This window comes from Neolamprologus multifasciatus, chromosome 14 (assembly GCF_963576455.1).
Source record: "Neolamprologus multifasciatus chromosome 14, fNeoMul1.2, whole genome shotgun sequence".
Classification (NCBI taxonomy): Eukaryota; Metazoa; Chordata; class Actinopteri; order Cichliformes; family Cichlidae; genus Neolamprologus; species Neolamprologus multifasciatus.
In genome coordinates this window covers 36868584-36887017 of record NC_140452.1, presented here as the reverse complement: position 1 = coordinate 36887017, position 18434 = coordinate 36868584, and the positions used below count along the sequence as shown (strand labels likewise).

The 18434-nt window shown below is 41.6% G+C and overlaps 3 protein-coding genes across 5 annotated transcripts; 1 reads left to right on the top strand and 2 right to left on the bottom strand.

Moving 5' to 3' along the window:
• tnfaip1 (tumor necrosis factor, alpha-induced protein 1 (endothelial)) lies at window positions 1-7600 on the bottom strand. Its single transcript, XM_085184719.1, has 7 exons — window positions 7448-7600; window positions 6218-6567; window positions 5408-5577; window positions 3242-3325; window positions 2919-2971; window positions 2565-2760; window positions 1-680 (listed from the first exon to the last, which is right to left on the bottom strand). Exons 2-7 carry the CDS (start codon window positions 6456-6458, stop codon window positions 450-452), a joined length of 975 nt encoding a protein of 324 aa, XP_085040845.1. The 5' UTR covers window positions 6459-6567; window positions 7448-7600; the 3' UTR covers window positions 1-449.
• Window positions 7601-8515: 915 nt separating this feature from the next.
• Window positions 8516-11866, top strand: ift20 (intraflagellar transport 20 homolog (Chlamydomonas)). Of its 2 annotated transcripts, none has more exons than XM_085184730.1 (5): window positions 8516-8825; window positions 10106-10243; window positions 10327-10412; window positions 10568-10671; window positions 11140-11866. In XM_085184730.1, the coding sequence occupies exons 2-5, from the start codon at window positions 10117-10119 to the stop codon at window positions 11219-11221; spliced, it is 399 nt and encodes a 132-aa protein (XP_085040856.1). In that variant the 5' UTR covers window positions 8516-8825; window positions 10106-10116; the 3' UTR covers window positions 11222-11866. The 2 variants fall into 2 exon arrangements, with proteins under 2 accessions (XP_085040856.1, XP_085040857.1); XM_085184731.1 differs by lacking the exon at window positions 8516-8825 and adding an exon at window positions 8832-9038.
• Window positions 11131-18127, bottom strand: lyrm9 (LYR motif containing 9). Of its 2 annotated transcripts, XR_014877934.1 has the most exons (5): window positions 18003-18127; window positions 16276-16414; window positions 13720-13812; window positions 13567-13640; window positions 11131-13160 (listed from the first exon to the last, which is right to left on the bottom strand). XR_014877934.1 is itself a non-coding variant. In XM_085184732.1 (4 exons), the coding sequence occupies exons 1-4, from the start codon at window positions 18035-18037 to the stop codon at window positions 13623-13625; spliced, it is 285 nt and encodes a 94-aa protein (XP_085040858.1). In that variant the 5' UTR covers window positions 18038-18096; the 3' UTR covers window positions 13463-13622. The 2 variants fall into 2 exon arrangements, 1 of the variants encoding a protein (XP_085040858.1); XM_085184732.1 differs by lacking the exon at window positions 11131-13160 and having other exon boundaries at window positions 13463-13640; window positions 18003-18096.
• Window positions 18128-18434: the final 307 nt, after the last annotated feature.

Here is an 18434-nt window from a genome sequence, read left to right as displayed (position 1 = left end):
TACAGAACAACAGTAACTTTTATCTTAGAGGCATTATGAAAAACTCCATTAAAACATCTTCGAGGCAAAGCATTTCCAGTAAACCTCCAACAGATTCGTCAGCGGCAAACAACGACCTGGAAACGTGTCTGTGAAAAATACAGTTTATAAATGTGAAACGTGCTTTGCTGCTATGATGGTTTAATAAACAATGCATAGTAGTGGTTCTCTTTGTTGCACTTCAAAATGTACATTTGATTAGAAAAAGCTGCAGGTATTCGATGTTTGCTCTGAATCCTGATGATGTGTAAAGTAAGAATGAGCAGAGAACATCTACAGTCACGTGCAGTTTCACTGAGGCATCAGTTGCACCTCTGAGACGACAGAAAGTAATAAAAGAAAAACATGAGCATCAATCGGACTTTAAGTTCATCATCATCATCAAAAAAAAGCTGCAGTCTGTGCGGCGGTCAGTGTCCCAGCTGCCTGTCGTCGTATGTGCTGTACCTCTTGACGTGGATTCTACGGACACGCTCGCGCAGTTCTGGACCTCCAGGCCCCTCCTCCTCCTCGCTGTGAGAGCCACAGTTGTTGTATCTCCGACGCGTGGCCTCGAGCAGGGAGTTGTCGGGCAGCGGCATCGTCTCGTAAAGCAACGTGTTCAGAGTCTCCTCGTAGATCCGCGCTTCAGGGAATTCCACCTGAGAAGGAGCGATCGAAAGGAAACGTTGAAATCCCACCACCCAGCTGAGTCACATCACCTGGAGTGTCACAGCAGGTCAAGCAATCCACCTTTGCTGCCACTCGCACCATACAACCTGTGCTAACCGCTGCAGGTCAGCAGTGTGTGTCCAGCGTTTAGCCTCATCCATTAGCGTGTGCTCAGTTTTTAATGTTTTCTTCCTTTTAGTTCAAACTCAACGACCTGTATGTGTGTAAAACAGCAACAAAGTGCACAAAGCTGCTGTCAAACAAGTGTGAAGTTTGAAATCTTTCATACTGAAGAAAAGCTTAAAAAGACAGCTCTTCTTTATGGAAGAGCTGGCAAACACAGCGCAGTCATCATCAGCCGGCAGCAGAGCCTTCAGTCCAGCGTCCATGATGAAGGCTCAGAGAGGTTATGGCTGTGACCAGAAACTATGCTGAGCATAAGAATCTGACTGGAGGAACTAGAGATGGCACGATACCACTTTTTTATGTCCGATACCGATATCATAAATTTGGATATCTGCCGATACCGATATGAATCCGATATAGTGTGTTTTTAAATCAATAAAACGTTTTTTTAATATCTCGCTGCTTTTTGTATAAGTTTATACTCAAGTTTAAATAAACAACAACACTAAAGCTATTCTGTTATACCTGTATGTAAAAAAAAAAACCACTGCACCCAAAATATTTCATAGTTCAGCAAAACTGATCAATCTAATAAAGTTAAACCTGCTCCATCCTCCCTATTCTGGTATTTTAAAGAGTACTTAGCAGAAATATTAAGCAACCTAACTAATAGGGCTGCAAACTCCCAGCAAAAGAAAAAATAGGGAACCACCCCCCACCCTCCACCTCATGATGCTTAATCGATGTAATCAAATTTAATTTGATGCAGTGTGAAAAAAAAAATGCACAGAAATAAATTATTTTTCAAGAATAATTAAATAGATTCAACATCTTTCTTCAACAGAACTGCAGACTGCACAGATGGTTCCCAAAGGAAAAAGTACTACAGCTTACTAGGGTATATTAGACTTAACAGTTACTATATACAGTAATGGACTTCTATACATTTTACATCAGATTAAAACTTTGGGTGTAAGATTCAGATAATTATTTATTAAAAGCTCGACATTTTAAATGAGAATAAGAAAGAAAAGTATGTCTTTGTGCCCCCTTTTCCCTGTTCATGCCCTATCGGCCCCCCTGGCTAAACTTTGCTAGATCCGCCCCTGCACAGTTACGTCAGCTGTAGAAAAAGATCCTGGTGCAGAAAGTAATATTAAATAAATTCTAACAACAGCTGATCAAGCTTAAACGTGCTGCTGTTGTTCAGCCGCTGGTTTCCTCTTTCTGGTGAGAAGTGGGCCAAAAACTAAGAAGAGAGACGATCAGCTGATCATTGATCAGTTTCATGATTGAAGGAGCAGCAAGAAGAGGCAGTCGCTCCATATATCTGTTGTTAAGCTTAACGTGGGAATGCTTTACAGACATTCAGAGATGAACTTACACACTTGCTTTACTTCTCTCTGGGAAAACTTCCTCGGAGATGAAATGCTGGTTTGGTAGCGACGCTACAAATACACACAGCCGCTCTATCACGTGACCACACTGCTGCGACGTGCAACGGTTATGAGCCGAGTTACGCCAAGTCGCAAGTTTTCTGAGGTGCTTTTTTGATATTTAATGGATCGGATTACATTTTTTATTTCTCTCCGATATCCAATCCAGTAATTTAGGTCAGTATCGGACCGATACCGATACGTAATATCGGATCGGTCCATCTCTAGGAGGAACTCGGTACCCCGAAGAAAACCCACAAAACACAAAGAGCAACACGGGAGATTCCCAGCAGCTGTTCCGCTCAGCCTCACCTTGGTCTGCTTCTTCTCGGTGGCGTAGACGATGGAGGTGCAGCAAACCTCCGCCAGCTTGCGACCCTGGCCATAGAAGGACCAGCAGCAGATCTCGTCCCCGATGACGTCTTTGATGAAGAGGATGCGGCCGTTGAAGCTGAGAGACAGCCGGTCGAACAGCTCGATGTTCTTCAACAGGTGGTCGTCAGAGTTGCTGTTGAGATAAAGGCAGAGTGATGAGCAGAGGCTCATTACAGTTTATCAGCTTCAAAACAATCAACAGTCTCCCCTCACAGAGCACTTTGACAGGAAGGGAAACAATTGTTCTTGCATTACGAGAGGCAATAAGATCTTTGGAAGAAGCTTTGTTACCTGGTGTAGGAGTACTTGTTGTTGCTTCTGTTGTATACCAGCTTCACGACAGGCTACCAGGAGCAAGCACAAAGATCCAACATCTGAATTCCACTGCGTTCATATTCAAGCAGGCATTTCAAATATATATAAATAAAAGTGCAGCCTCTAAATGATGAGTTATCAGCTGTGTCAGAGATCAGCTACAATGAAGTTTTACTGACATGTTTCTGCTGTAACAATGAAAATGACCGAGGCTGCACTGACACTGAAGCTACAATCACAAACACATCGTTTCAGCCTTACTTGATGCTGCAAAGACAACAGTGATGCTCTGCATGTACCTTGGTAGAGGACTGGATGAGCTTCTCTTCTTCCTTCATTGAGGTGACTACAGGTATAACACACATGGGCTGCTCTTTATTACCCTGTTAACAATAATTATAATTTACAGTTTACATCTGAGATCAGAACAGTCTTGATTTCCTGGAAGTTTAACAATAACCAACCAGACAGAGGTTGATCCACAGAGACGTTTGTAGCTTCACACAGAACCTGAGACAAACTGTGGGTGGTTACTAGGGATGCAACGATACCAATTTTTTCAAACCGATACGATACCGATACTTGGATCTGAGTACTTGCCGATACTGAGTACAAAAAACTATACTTCTACCACACACACACACACACACACACACACACACACAAATACAATTAATTGGAAGACAGGTTTTATTTTATTCTCTGCCGATAAAAAATAAAATCTTAATGAAAATGACCACAAAAAAATTTCAAGTAAAAAATAAGCACTTCTGTTAAATTATTGCAGAGTCTCCACATTGTAATTTAACAAAATATCACTGAACTATTGGCACTGTCTCGAGCTTTCAGAATAATAAATAAACACTTCTGTTTGGAATAAAATAAATACAAATTAGGTTTGAGAATAAAATAAACTTTTAAATTATTGCAGAGTGTCCATATTGTAAACAAACAAACAAAATAATTATTATAAAATAAATAATAAAATATAAAAATTATAAAATAAATAATAAATAAAATAATAATCGGCCCCCTAGTGGCCAATCTAAAAAACTACAACAGTAATGACAAGCCACCCTCTGATTAATGAAATAAGTTAGTATTGGTTCATGGTATCAGTTAACTTTTACGAGTAAGAGTACACACACATTTTACAGTATCGGCCCCGATACCAGTATCGGTATCGGTGCATCCCTAGTGGTTACAGTGGGGGGAGTTCTTACACAGGGCGGCGTTCCCGTCACGGCCCCAAACAAGACTGTGTTCCTGGCTGGAATTGGACCAGCAACCTTACACTTGCTAAGTAAATGTGAAAACCAGCACACTGAAGGCCAGCTGAATTTAAATGTAACTCCTCAGTGAGCACATGAGTAACACAAACTAGAATTTGGGGAGTCACATGATCAGACACTGCTCGCTTTACACCTCCGATATTTCTATTTTTTTAAAGTCAACAGCGAGATGAATATTTGATATTTTATCTCCACATGTTTTCTTCTCAGCACTTTCACGGCTCCTGCACAGCAAGAACAGAGTAATGTTTCCAGCACATGATACCAAAAGCCTTCACTAAATTCAAAAACACAGGGACGGGCCTCAGCTCACAAGAAACGTCACAGGCGAGACAGAGCTCGTCTTTGGGCCTGCACGTCTGCCAGGTGATAATCTCACTGCTAATGCTAATGTGCTGTGTGAGCAGGAGTAACCACAGAGGTCACATCGTGGAGAACTGGAGCCCTGCTGTGTTCATCACTTGATCCCAAAGCTGAAGATCAGACTAAAGGCTGTGTCCGCACAACCAACAAGAGTCAGTAATCTTATGATTATTAATGATGATGATAATATGAGTGTCTAGGGCTACTCCCATTTGTGTACTTAGATCACAGTTTGGCACTTGAAAGTAGTTTCCAGTGTTTCATTTTTGGGTCTGAAGAGCAACAAAGTGCCCAAACACTGCGTGGACCGTACGAGTCCGTATCTAATCAACATTTATTTAGAGAGCACATATTAAAACAACAATGTTGACCATAGTGCTTCACAGTCAGTAAAAGCACGAGACAATTAAAACAAACAATAAAACAGGACAACAAACAAACACACAACAAGCTAGAACAGCAACTAGTTAGAATCAAAAGCCAAAGTAGAAAGATCCGTTTTAAGACGTGATTTAAAAGACTGGATCGACTCGGCAGTACGAACATGAACAGGGAGGTTATTCCACGGATGCAAAGGCCCGGTCACCTCTCGACTTCATTCGAGACCTAGGTTGTACTAGGAGCCTGTGATTGGACGATCTAAGTGCTCTGTTGGGATTGTATAAGTGGAGTTGTTCAGAAAGATAGCTGGGCGCTAAATTATTCAGAATTTTAAAAGTGAACAAAAGAATTTTAAAATCTATGCGATATTTAACAGGGAGCCAATGTAATTTGGCTAAAATTGGAGTGATGCGTTTGGATGGAACTGACCTGCAGGGAGTTTTGGCAGAGCTCCACTAGGCCCTGGACCAGGAAATGCTTTGCCTCGACCAGCAGCTCCTGGACGGCCTGTCGACCTTTGGGTAAGGCAACTCTGCCATCTCGAAGGTAACACAGGATGCTGCCAAAGTGCTTCCCACTGCGGTCGATCAGGATCCAACCTGAGCAAAGAGACAGTGCTGAGAACATGGACCTGCTGTGGTACCTCAAAGGAAACAGCGTGTAGCCGACATGGCAGCAAACCCAACATCTCTGAGAGGAAGCTGTGTGCAAGTCTCGCTTACTGCTGTCAAAATGTCTTATCCACTGTTGGACCGCCTTTTATTATCAAGCCCATAGGTTTTTATTTCAGACACTGTCGGACACATTCATGACCTGTCTCTAGCAAATTATAAAGGTCATAAAACTTTAGATTTTAACTGGTCTGTGCAATCAAATAGAGTTTAGATCAGTGCAACTCTGCAGATGAGAAAGACGTCTCTATAAGAAAGACGTCTGCTGAAAAACTAATTGTTGCATAGTTGACGTCAACTAGCATTTTCCACAAACAGAGCGAGTTTAGAGCACGCCTCCCCACTATCCAAAAGCACCTGTTGTTTAATCAGTACAGATTGAAATAAATGAATAAATACTGGCAGCTAAAATTTAATTCAAAGTGACTGAAATTTAAAGTCAAGCTTTGATTTGTGAGCCAGAATCTCGACTAAAACATTTAGTGGAACTTTTGTAATCTTTCCTACTTTAAACACAATGAATGCATGCAGTGGATGTGAGGTTATACTTTGGGAAACTTGTGCTCACCGTCTTTATCTGTGAACACTTCCTTCTTTCCACTGAACATAGCCTTCAGCATGGAGTTTTGCTTGGTCAGCACCTGCAGCGTCGTATAAAACAGCATCCCTCCGACGTTGAGCCGAACATACTTGTTGCCCACTGCTCCGTAACGACTACAGGTCTTGGTCTTGGGACAAGCCAGAGGAAGGTCTGGGGAGGTGGTTTCGGACTTGCTGAGATCCTGGGGTAGGCAGCTGTCCCCAGACATGTCCCTTTGGAGATAGATGACCACCCTGCAGATGGAGGTCCGCAGGTCCCCCGCCGTGTTGACCACTATTGATGAGGCCACCACAACCTCCTGGTGCTCCAGGTCATTCCTGAAAACAACAAAACAAACAAGAGTCCTGAATTACACCCCAAACCTCTCTGTAGAGCTACACGGAGGTCAGCGTTGATCAAAACTGTTGCATTAATCATATAAAACACGCAGAGATGGAGGGAATCTTCCCAGCCCAGAGTGGAAACCACCTTCCCTACCTCTATCTCTGCCTCAGAGGAATGAGGCTGGACCGGAAACTGAAAGGGTGGGGAGGGGGCGCGTATAATTAGTCACTGAAAAGAGCCACATGAAAAGCTTTTTAGGTTTTTCTCGGGAATGGTAGTAAAAATATTTATTTTTCAACTTTAAAATCACTACTAACGGGTAAAAGGCTAATAATAATAATCTGGTACAGCTTTTGTTGAGTGCGCATGTCAAAGAAAGAGACCGTTTAGCAGCAGAATGACTTTCAGCAAACTAACCAGATGCATTCACGTGTCAGTGGGGGGTCAGGTCACTCGGCATGCTTTGTTCGGTCGAAACGTTATTATGTACTCATTTCACACCGTTACGTTATTACCGATAATTCACCGGATTCTTGAAATAGTAACGCTGCTGGATTATTAGCTTTGCGTCAATGCTTCACAGCTAGTTACTGCGCATGTGTGTTTCGCTAAGGTTAGCTAATGTTTGAGCAGGATGTCAAGACTTCGAACGCGAAAACCTGGAAATCCTAGATCTTGAAAATGTGTTTATGCGAGCACGTTTTGAATCTATTCAAAGATAGCAAAGCTTGAAACTTTACGTTGCCAAGGAAGTGTGTCACACTCAACAAGTCACATGAAACTGACAGATTTCAGTGGAAAGCTTAACGTTGTCGCCCTTCGCTACATCCTGAGAGTAAACGACACTAAATACGTCTACAAACATTTACTCACCGACCTCCCTGCGCTGTATTTCAGTTGTTAGATAAATGTACACAAGCAGTCAACTTTATCGCTGCTGCGTAACTGTTAAAAAAGAAGTTCAACCAACTCAAGCCCACGCCTTCTTCTTCCACCGAGTTTACTAGTGATGTGTCGGTCGCGAACGAAATGGCTCTTAGAGCTGGTTCTTTGACGTGAACGACGCGAGCCGGCTCCTTATCGCAAGCTGTGGGGTTTCTTTCTGAAAAGCTGAAAATTTAAATAGTTAAAAGTTGAAATGTAAATAGTTGTTTTTTGTATTATATGATTTATTCATTACATTTTATGTGGAGTAAATAAACAAAAGTATATTTACGGTGGCTCCCAGAGACAAAGCACGTACAAACTCCAAAACACATAAAAACTCCATAGCACGTACAAACCCCAAAGCACGTAAAAACTCCAAAACACGTAAAAACTCCAAAACACATATAAAACACAACAGAAGTGCTCCAGGATGCTAGCGGCAGTGTTGAGCTTTTCTTACCTAGTGGCTACACAAGCCAGGAAGTACGAACGACCGGATTTGGTGTGTGGTAGTAACAGGTAAATGAACATATTTTAAATTATTTGAATATATATGAGTGCTTGTGTATAAATACACAAACAATACACATATGCTTTCAATTGTGTAATTTAAGTGATCTAGGTAGCTCTGTTTTGGAAGTTCAGTTAACGCTAGAAATATGTTTTGGAATTTGTACGTGCTTTTTGGAGTTTGAACGTGCTTTGTCCCTAGGGGCCACTGTATATATTTATATATAAACATATATAAATAAAACCACGTTTTATTTGCATAATTTTATATTGTTGTTAATAATAAATTAATTAAAGCAACAAAACAACCTGAAGAGCCGGTTGGGAGCCGGATCTTTTTATTGAGACGAGCCGAAAGAACCGGTTCTCTAAAAAGATCCGGAAATCCCATCACTAGAGTTTACGCTGGCCAGGCCTTCAATTGCAAAGCACAATGCTGCCCTCGTCCGTCAGTAACAGGTATTGCAAGACAAACTGCCTTCATTGGATTGGAATGTTCGTGTACACGCCAGTCCCGTTCCATTTCATTCAGCTATCACGCCTCCCACAGGTCTTACCTTGGTTTTTCAGTTTTAACTCTTTGTTGTGACTGTAGGAAGCACCTTTTATAACATACAGAAGTGCCTTCATATTATAGGGCTCTGGATGAGGCAGGTTACGGAAACAAACGCGCGCGCGCACACACACACACACAAACACAGGGAGGAGCGTTTGGTTTCCCTGGCAGCGAGAAGATGAGGAGGAGCTTTGGTTGGTTGTTACTCTGCCACATAGTCAAACAACAGAGAACCATCTGTGACTGCGGTTAGAAGAGGTAAAAATCACACGTACAAGCGTTTTGAAATCATGTTAGGGGTTAATGAAACCGTGTTGTCCTATTAGCTTTAACGGAGTTAATGTGTTGCGTCCAACTAGCGTTAGTGAGCAGCTTAGCTAACTAGCTATTTGAATTAGCTAACTAATTTTAGCAAGCTAGCTAACAGTGTTAGCCTGGGTCACAGTTAGTGATTTCGACTGGCAAGAAATAGTGAGTAATACTACAGCTTTCTTTTGTTTTACTTACTCAGACTGTTTATAACGTTTTTGTACATTCAAATAAGTTCAGGTTAGTTTCCATTGTATCCGATGTTAATGTGATTCTGATGACTTGCCCTGGGGAAGCCTGTAGTTATGTGTACGTGTTTATTTAATGATAATTTGACGTGAACAGAGCTGCTTGTAAAATGTTCGTTTCGAACCTGTCTGTCACTGAAGACCACAGTTCAACGAAAAGTTCATTTTGCATGAACGGACCATATGTTACCGTTAGTGGCTAAACGTGACTGGACGTCTAGACATACGGTCAAAAACAAGGCTCCGACGTCTGGTTGGAAACACCGACGTCATGTGACCATGGCTACCTGAGGGCTTCCCTGCGGCGATATCTTTGATTGTTAGCCAGTAGAACAAACACGATGACACTAAACTCCCAGAAACCTTCAATCAGCAGCAGCAGAAACAACCACAACACAGGGCTCAACACATAGTGCTGTGGCACTATAGACGTCACAGTGACCTCATGAGACCTTCCAGTTTAGTTTGTTGGTTTCTTTACCTGCAGTTTGATCTATTTTGTGACTTTTGATGTTTTGGAAAACTGCAAATAATGAACAAAAAGACAATATTATTTTAGTATTATTCTAATTATTTTATAACGTATGTATATAATATATAATAATATTATTATATTGTTGTTGTTAGGCACCATAGGGTGAGACTCTATATGTCACTGATCTGTCACAGGGCTAACACAGAGAGACAGACATTTGCACTCACAGTCACATCTATGGGCAATTTTGATTCAGTTAACCTAACCCCACTAACTGCATGTCTCTGTGGGAGGAAGCTGAAGAAACCCGATGCAAACACAGTGTTAGTAAATGAGGGCCAGATGAAGTCATCTGTACTGTGAGAGTTTATATCGGGCTGGAAAGCCTGCTAACTACAGTAGCAGTTAAAGGACTTGTTCTGGATGCTGATATCAAAGCTATATGTTTTATACGTGTTTAACTTCTTCGTCTTCCTCTATCACTCTTTCTGTCTCCTTTGTGGCAGGCCCCGTGGCCATGGCTACAGACCCGTTAGCTGAGGCAGGCTTTTATTTTGATGAACTCAACAAGCTGCGAGTGTTGGAGCCTGATGTCAGCCAGCAGACTTCAGAGCTCAAAGAAGAGTGCAAAGAGTTTGTGGACAGTAAGCACAGACCACATTTAGTGTAACCTGCTCTCCTAACATTAGCAGGTCCTGCATGTACAGACACGTGTTCTTCTTTACAGAAATTGGCCAGTTTCAGAAGATAGTGGGAGGTCTGATTGAGCTCGTGGATGAACTGGCAAAAGAAGCAGAGACAGAAAAGATGAAGGTAAGCTCGATATTTGAAGACTTTTCATTGGCTCTTGCAAAAGAAGTTGTAGTGCTCGTGTACTAAAGCTTTATAACATCTGAGTGTGTCTGTATGATATGTGATCATAAGAATAAGACTTTTATCAGGTATGATTCTGTGTTATTCTCCTTCAGGCCATCGGAGCCAGAAACCTGCTGACGTCTGTAGCAAAGCAAAGAGAGGCCCAGCAGCAGCAGCTTCAGGCTCTCATAGCAGAGAAGAAGATGCAGCTTGAAAGGTAATATAGGAACAAAAAGAGTGGGTAAAGGGCAGTAGGCTATGGTGTCCCATGTGTATAATCAGGGATATGATAATTCTCCAAAACCTTAGTTTTTTTTGTTTGTTTGTTTACAGGATGTGAAACACAATAGGAAAAAAACACATTTAGCATAAACTTTCCAGCTTTCATCAGAGCAGCACGCTCCATGTTGTTGTTATTGTCACACAGTTATACAATATTGCATTTATATTGTATTCCAATGTTTGTTTAATTGTAACACTCCTAAAAAATTATAATAGTACTTGTGTGTGCCTAAATAAATGGCTTGTGTGGAGAACATGTATATTTTCTGTGCAGGAAACATTTCTGTACACATGCTAGCGGAGGAGGCCCAGTGCTGTCCTAATGTGTGCTAGGCGTAAGTAAAGGATAGTCAGGTATCCCTTTCTTATGCCTGTCTGCTGTTTTCTGTTGTCCCTGTCACAGATATCGTATAGAGTACGAAGCTTTGTCCAAAGTGGAGTCAGAGCAGAACGAGTTCATCGACCAGTTTATTCTCCAGAAGTAAGAACTCCCGAGACCAAACGACCTGCGACTTTCCTCAGTGCCTATCCCATTTTCAGAGAACTACTCCGCTGCAGCTCCTTTTCCGAAGCAGTCCCAAAACTCTGACGTCACGGACGCCTCCTCCTCCGACGTGCTGTGTGTGAACTGACCGCCTGCTGTTTCCCACTGTGGACAGCAGGTGTGTGCATTTACAGTGCAGCTTCACATGGTCATCTCTGCTGGCATCAAGTGTCTCGACATGTCACACCAACACTGACGACGATGGAGCTATTTATACAAAGAGAACCTATTTATACTATTTATACTTTAGTCTGTATATCTAGTTTTATTACTTTTTGTATCGATGGAGATTAATACTGCATGTGCACGTAGCTGCAAATACGTTTCAGTTCAAGAGAAACGAGATCAGGATGTTTTTGTTTTATTCCATTGGTTGGTGAAGCCAGTACAGAAGAAACATTCTCATTGTTTTCTTGTATGTGTATCCTTGTTATCCAGCATTCATTTGAGAAAAATGGTTATACTTGAATACTGTGTGTTACACAAAAGTATCACCTTTGCCTCCAAGCTGTAGAAGAGATGCGTGAGCAAAGTTTAACAATGTGCAATTAAGTATTGTGTTAATAAAGATGATGTGATATGCAAATATTCTGGCACTGTTTTACCTCCCATAGGGAAGAACATTCAAGCATGTCACAAGCCTAAAACTGCAGAGTTCACGTGTGCTTCTATATACTGTAGGTCCAGGATGGAGTCACCTAAACTCCTTCCTGGTTGTGACAAACTGGCTGAAATCTGATCAGTTCGTTTTCTTCTTTCAGTACTTAAATAGCAACACTTGATCCTCATTTACTAAAAGAAAAGAGAAATATCTTCTCTTCCCCTGCAATCCTGGATCGGACACCCTCCACTGATGCAACATGAGCAGCTTTTCTATTCGTACAACCACCGACTAGACATTGACCTGCAAATCTGCTGAAACAGGCGTTTAGGATCTGACCCAGGAAGTCTGACAGGGCGGCCTGACAGCTAAAGTTTGAATGATTTTCTTTCAGGTGATTAACATTGATTTTGTTGTTGACACCATCAATAGTGATACATTATATTACACGGTGTCCATCACCACTGTGCAGTACACTGACCGTAGCACTGAACTAAACATTTCATCTTTATTGCAACTACTGAATAATTATTTCATAAACACACACAGTGCAACAGGTCCGTATTAACAGCTCTTCACTTGTCCCACGTTTTGTCACGTTCCGGCCTTTTTCCAAACTAGATTCATTTTTCACTTCAAATCTCGACACACAACACAACACACCATAACCCCGCGAAGTCAGGTCGTACTGTAAACATGCGAACTGTTGAAGGTGGGATATTTTTAATTGGTGACACGATTGTCCTCCAAGCGTTGCGACAGATTTGTAGCGTTGTTGTCGGATGATGAAATGTTTTTCTCCCTTTTGTTTGAAGTCGTCTTTACTAAAGTCAAACGTGTCCAAACAACAGACGTGAGATTTGAAGTCGTGCACACAGCTCGACGTGTTGATTTGTTCGTTTTTCTCCATGATGCTGCAGAAGCCACAGAGTCACGTGACAACACAGAATTTAAACATAACCGACACGGGAAAGATTACGTGGATCAGAGATTCCCAGTGTTTTGACTGCCCAGCTTGAGTAAGGAACAGCTGATTTGATGCTAACTGTCTCAAACAAAGCAGTAAAGTGTGTTTCAGGACAAGAATGTAAAGTACTTCCATACCAGACTTTTACTATTAACACGTACGGGCAGCGATATGGTAGCAGCTGTACGTGCTGCCATCTTCCATGTTCTCCTTCTTCTTCTTCAGCGTGGAAGATAATCTAGAACCCTTGCAGGTCGTATGTCGTCCCCTTCAGTTCTGCTTCTACATCATTACATACGCAGCCTGAGGAACCTACGGCAGTAAAGGAAAAACAAACAAAAACAAGTACTGTAGCATTTCTCACAGTTCTGGTACGAACGTTAGCACCTTTTTCGTAGGCTGTAAACATATTTCAAGTTTTAAACGTGCATTAAGGTGGCAGTCACTGCTGGCACCATGCTCAGACAACACTGACCAACTACTGTGTGTTCATCGTTCAGACACAGGCTGTAGAGGATGCTGATATGTATATAAAGCATGAAACTCTTTGTAGCTCGCTGAATAGTTTCAGTTTCCATCTCCTGTTCGACTTTTGCTCCAAGGGACAAACAAAGTTCACGATTGCACATTTAATGGCACAGGTTGAGAACAGTATTTACAGCGAGTCATTGGTCATCTTTCAAAAAAACACCCTGAGCACTCGCAGACGGGACAGCACCTTCACCAGTGTGACTCCAGGACAGCCCTGCAAAAGGCACCGCCGTGGACACGCTGTCACTTCTTCTTGGTATACTGTGAACGACAAGCGACACGAACATGACGCTTTATGCTCATGTGTGGACCTCGGAGGTCTTCTTTCCTTTATCCTTACTTTATCCAGAATCCAGTCAGCATCTGCAATCGCTCTCCGGATGATCATCTGTATCCTCTCAGGGTCGTCTTCGTCTGAGTGGCTGTTGTAACCCTGGAAACAAACAGCAAACAAAGACTTTATGGTCTTGGCAGAAACTACTTTCAGCAGTAATGATGATGATGATACATTAATGGTGCATGAGTCACAGTTATTGGTTGTTATGGTGACCATAAACATGTCCGCACTATCTAATAATACAAATCAATAGTGCAGCACAAAGGTCAAAGGTCGGGAGGTTGCCTTCACAGGATTCAACTGTTCTACTGCTGCTGCCAGCCAATCACAACAGAAACTGAAAATAAGGTTAGTGATGAAGGCAGCGTTGGATCTTCACGTCACTGCAACAACCGTTTGTAGAAATGTGCACGAGTTATTTTTAAGATATTTTGTTGCTTTTCTCCACTTTATATTATTATCTGTTTAAAAATGGTCACATTTTAACATTTCTGTTGACTTAAAATACACAACACACGTGTGTAAAGTGGTCAGTGTGGACTCTGACTGGTGTTTTCAGTACAGTCAACAACAGATGAATTGTATTCAGCATCACCCAAATCTCCAGACACAAGTCATTTCTAATCCCCAGAACGACATCATCACAATATTGGCATTTTCTGTGAATCCAGTGAATAGTTTCTATAACCAACACATTGAAAGTCCTGCTGGTTTTTTACTTCATTGAAATAATAAAAAGTTAAATAAACATGATTATAAATAAACCCCACACAGTCACGTGTTGTGTGTTTTGATCAGTGAACAAAACCATATCTGTATATTTATCTTTGTGCTTCACATTCGTAAACACGCGATTCTTGCTTAGGTGGTGTCAGACGTCTGTGGTGTGGGTGTCTGTGGGGGGGGCCGGGTCAGCACAGTTTTCTGCTCCATGGTTACAGAGGTAACTCCTCGTCTAGCAACGAGCCCCTCGATTTGTTTTGTGTGGTCCTTCTGTGTTGCCGTGGTGACTACTGTCATCTAAAGCGGCGGTGAAAAAGTATCGCAGTTATCGGTGTATTTCGCACAATACAAAATAAACTGTAGAGTATAATATGAAACAATCGGCTTTGTCATTTGATATATTTCATCACATCACACGGCCATAAATTCAGTTTTATTTATAACGCGCTCCTCTCCTCAAGGCACTTTATATTGTAAGATCAAGACTCTACAGCAGGGGTCCCCAATCCAAGGCCTCGAGGGCCGGTGTCCCTGCAGGCTTTAGGCTGCGTTCACACTGCAGGTCTTGATGCTCAATTCCGATTTTTTGATCAAATCCGATTTTTTTGTCTGCTCGTTCACACTACAAATAAAATGCGACAGCAAACGCGCTCTAGTGTGAACGCTCAAAGCGGCCGCATGCGCACAAGAAGACGTCACACACAACGCGCTCTGTTTAGACCCAGACCAACAGTAATGTTTGACTGATGGACCTTTAATATAAAGACTTCGGACTTCACGTTTCCCAATTTTAGCTTTAAGTTATTTTGTTATTTACATAATAATGTAAATAACCTAATAATGATCCTTATTGCTGTTTTAGAGGAGCACTGCTTCAAAGGATAGCTGCAGATTTCTGTCAGAATCTGCAGATTATACAGTACAAATAAAATGTTCACGTTTCTCCAACGTTGTTCCCAACAGTTTCACTGGATGGTCAGGAAGCGTTCGCGATGTCTTATCGGGCGCTGATAATTGGCGTCTGTCTTGTGTCAGTGACGTAAAAGACGGATTTAATGCGACATGACCATCAAACAGCAGCTTTCTAAAACATCAGATATGTATCGGATTCAGCACCACATACCAAAGTGACCCAGATCGGATTTGTGCCGTTCACACTGTCACACCATGATCGGATAGATGGGTCGCAGAGGGTCAAAAAAATCGGATTTGATGCGCTTTCGCCTGCAGTGTGAACGTAGCCTTAGATGTGTCCTTGATCCATCACAGCTGATTTAAATGGATAAATGACCTCCTCAACATGTCTTGAAGTTCTCCAGAGAACTGGTAACAAACTAATCATTTGATCCAGTTGTGCTGACCCAGGGTGAGATCTAAAACCTGCAGGACACCGGCCCTCGTGGACTGGGATTGGGGACCCCTGCTCTACAGTAATACAAAGATTACTGAATTATCCCGAAAACACACCAGGTTGGGTGGGTCTCTTCCTGTTAAAGTGAAGTTCTTCCTCCCCACTGTCACCCCGTGATCATGTGACTGTTCTCTCTTTAATAATGCCAGGTCCCTAAAATAACTATTGCTGTGAACTGGTGCTTAATAAAGACGGCTCACTAATTCTGCATTGAGACAGTTTTCATTGTTTTCCTGATCCTCACTATGTGCAGGATTATACGAATACTTCATGAGCACAGATCTTGCCACTGATTCTCAATGAGCTGTTTAAAACCGTTTCTCTGTGTCAGATGTGACGTAGCTCAGTTCGTCTCGTCACACAAGAGTCCAAAAGCTATTAAAGTTACCGTCACAGTTTCACTTGGATGCATGAGATGACCTCACCTGTCTTATGGCATGTCGATAGTGTTGTTGCATTGCTGTGGACGGTAACTGCCTGCAGCACCTGAGCAGGTATCGATACAGCTGCAATGGAGTGTGGACCAACTCGGCTCCAGCTAAAGGTGGCATCCTGGTTAAACAGCTGTTGGTAAAAATAAAAACGGCCCCCTCTGTGAAAAATGTATGATACATTATGGAAATCTGTTACATTGTTTTGCACTTTGTCCAAGGCTTCAGGGTTTTTGGTGTGACATCTTTACCTACTTGTCTAATATTTTTAAGAGTAAGATTGAGACAAATCCGATAGTAATTATCTTTGGGATCTCCAAAGAAACACAAAATTTACAACACTCTCAAAAAAGGTTTATGTCATATGCATTGATTATTGCAAAGAAACTGATCCTGCAGCTTTGGAAAGACAAAGAGACTCCTGTATTAAAGACGTGGTTACAGAACTTACAAATACTCTTCATCTTGAAAAAATAAGATACACCATGAATGATAATGTGAAAGACTTTGAATTAATCTGGCATCCTTTACTTACATACCTTGGGAAAATATAAACTTTCCTTTTTTCTGGCAGTCGGGGGATTGGGGCCCATAGTGGGTGTTTTGTTTTTTTTCTCTTTCTTTCTTTTGATGTTGTTTATTTGTCTGTTTTGTAAGCTTAGAGAAAAAAAAGGGGCATAAGTTCTATCAATTTGTAACAACCATGATACTTGCTCCTAATAATAAAAGATATTTGAAACAAAAATAAAAACGGACTCTGTGTGTAGACTGCAGATGTGAGAACATCTGGGCTAAGTGTGTGTCAGCAGGGGAAAGCACAGGCGTATTAATATAATGTTGTGAAGTTTTTATAGAGATGATTCCCCAACAGCAGTAACACTAACAAGATGTCTGGAAACATGAATCTGGTGCAGGCGTGTGGTTAATGATGTCAGACAGACGAAGCATTAGTAATGCCAACACAGCGTTGTGCCAAAAACTGATTTCAAATGTTTCTGTGGGTTTTTTATGTTTAATATCTTTATGTATGTTGGTTAATAGACTTCAGTGAACAGATTACTCTGAAAAAAGACATTTTTAATGTCAACAAGATGTTTTTGACATGAATGTTGTTTGTGCCTCAAGATGACTTGATATCATTCATGAGGGATACATTTGACATTTGTTTCACATATTACAGACCAACAAGTTATTTATAGCAGTTTAAATACGAGCAATCATGTTTTGGCACAACACCGGCCTGGATCAGAAAGGACACTGGTTAGCTTGTGAGGTTTTGTGTAGGTTTGGCGACCTGGGGAAAAGAGAGCTGGGCTAAAGTAGTTCAAAGTACATTAAAAATAATAATACTGACAAATGGGGACAATACCCCAGATACAGCAGAGACGTGGACACCATAAAGATGGGCACTGTGTCCATCATTCAGTTTGCAGTTAATCAAGCAGGACTACTGTCAGTTAGCCAGCTAACATGAAAACTTATTCCAATGTAGCAATATTAAAAATTAAAAGGCTCCACGTGGCAGTAAAATATTTAGGTTTCGCTCTCGGTGTTTAGAAATTGCTTTCATCCTAACCTTCCAGATTTACGCTCGGCTGCTCTGGGTGTAAACAGTGTTGCTAACTGAGGCTAGCTGAGGCTAGCTACTCACTGACAGAAGCATCCTTTTCCACAGGTCGGAGGCTACACTGTTACTATAAAGCACGCGTGGGTGTGCTTACTGTAGCTGTGAACTGTAGCTGTCAGGGTGAAACATCCCACACTCTCCTCAGAGTGTTCTTACCAAACTCCTATGACCTGCATTCATAAGCGACCACAATATTACCCGGATGTACTTGATGCCCCGTCTTCTTCTATGGTTGGTAAATATGTTACATCGAACGAGCATCGACTCCTGTTGTTGGATCTATAAACTACAAACATGGGTACACACATCTGGACTTAAAGAGTCAAAGTAATGTGTAATACACAACCTTTGGTCATTGTTCATAAAGTTGTGTTTATCTCATTTAAGACCTGATAAGGACCTGAGGATTGTCTAATGTTCTGGTAGCTTAGAGTAGATCATCCAGATCTTTCTGTGGATTGTCCTTAGCCACTGTGGGCACTTTAAATGCAGAATCTTAAATCTTATTTCTTGGGATTTTGATTGG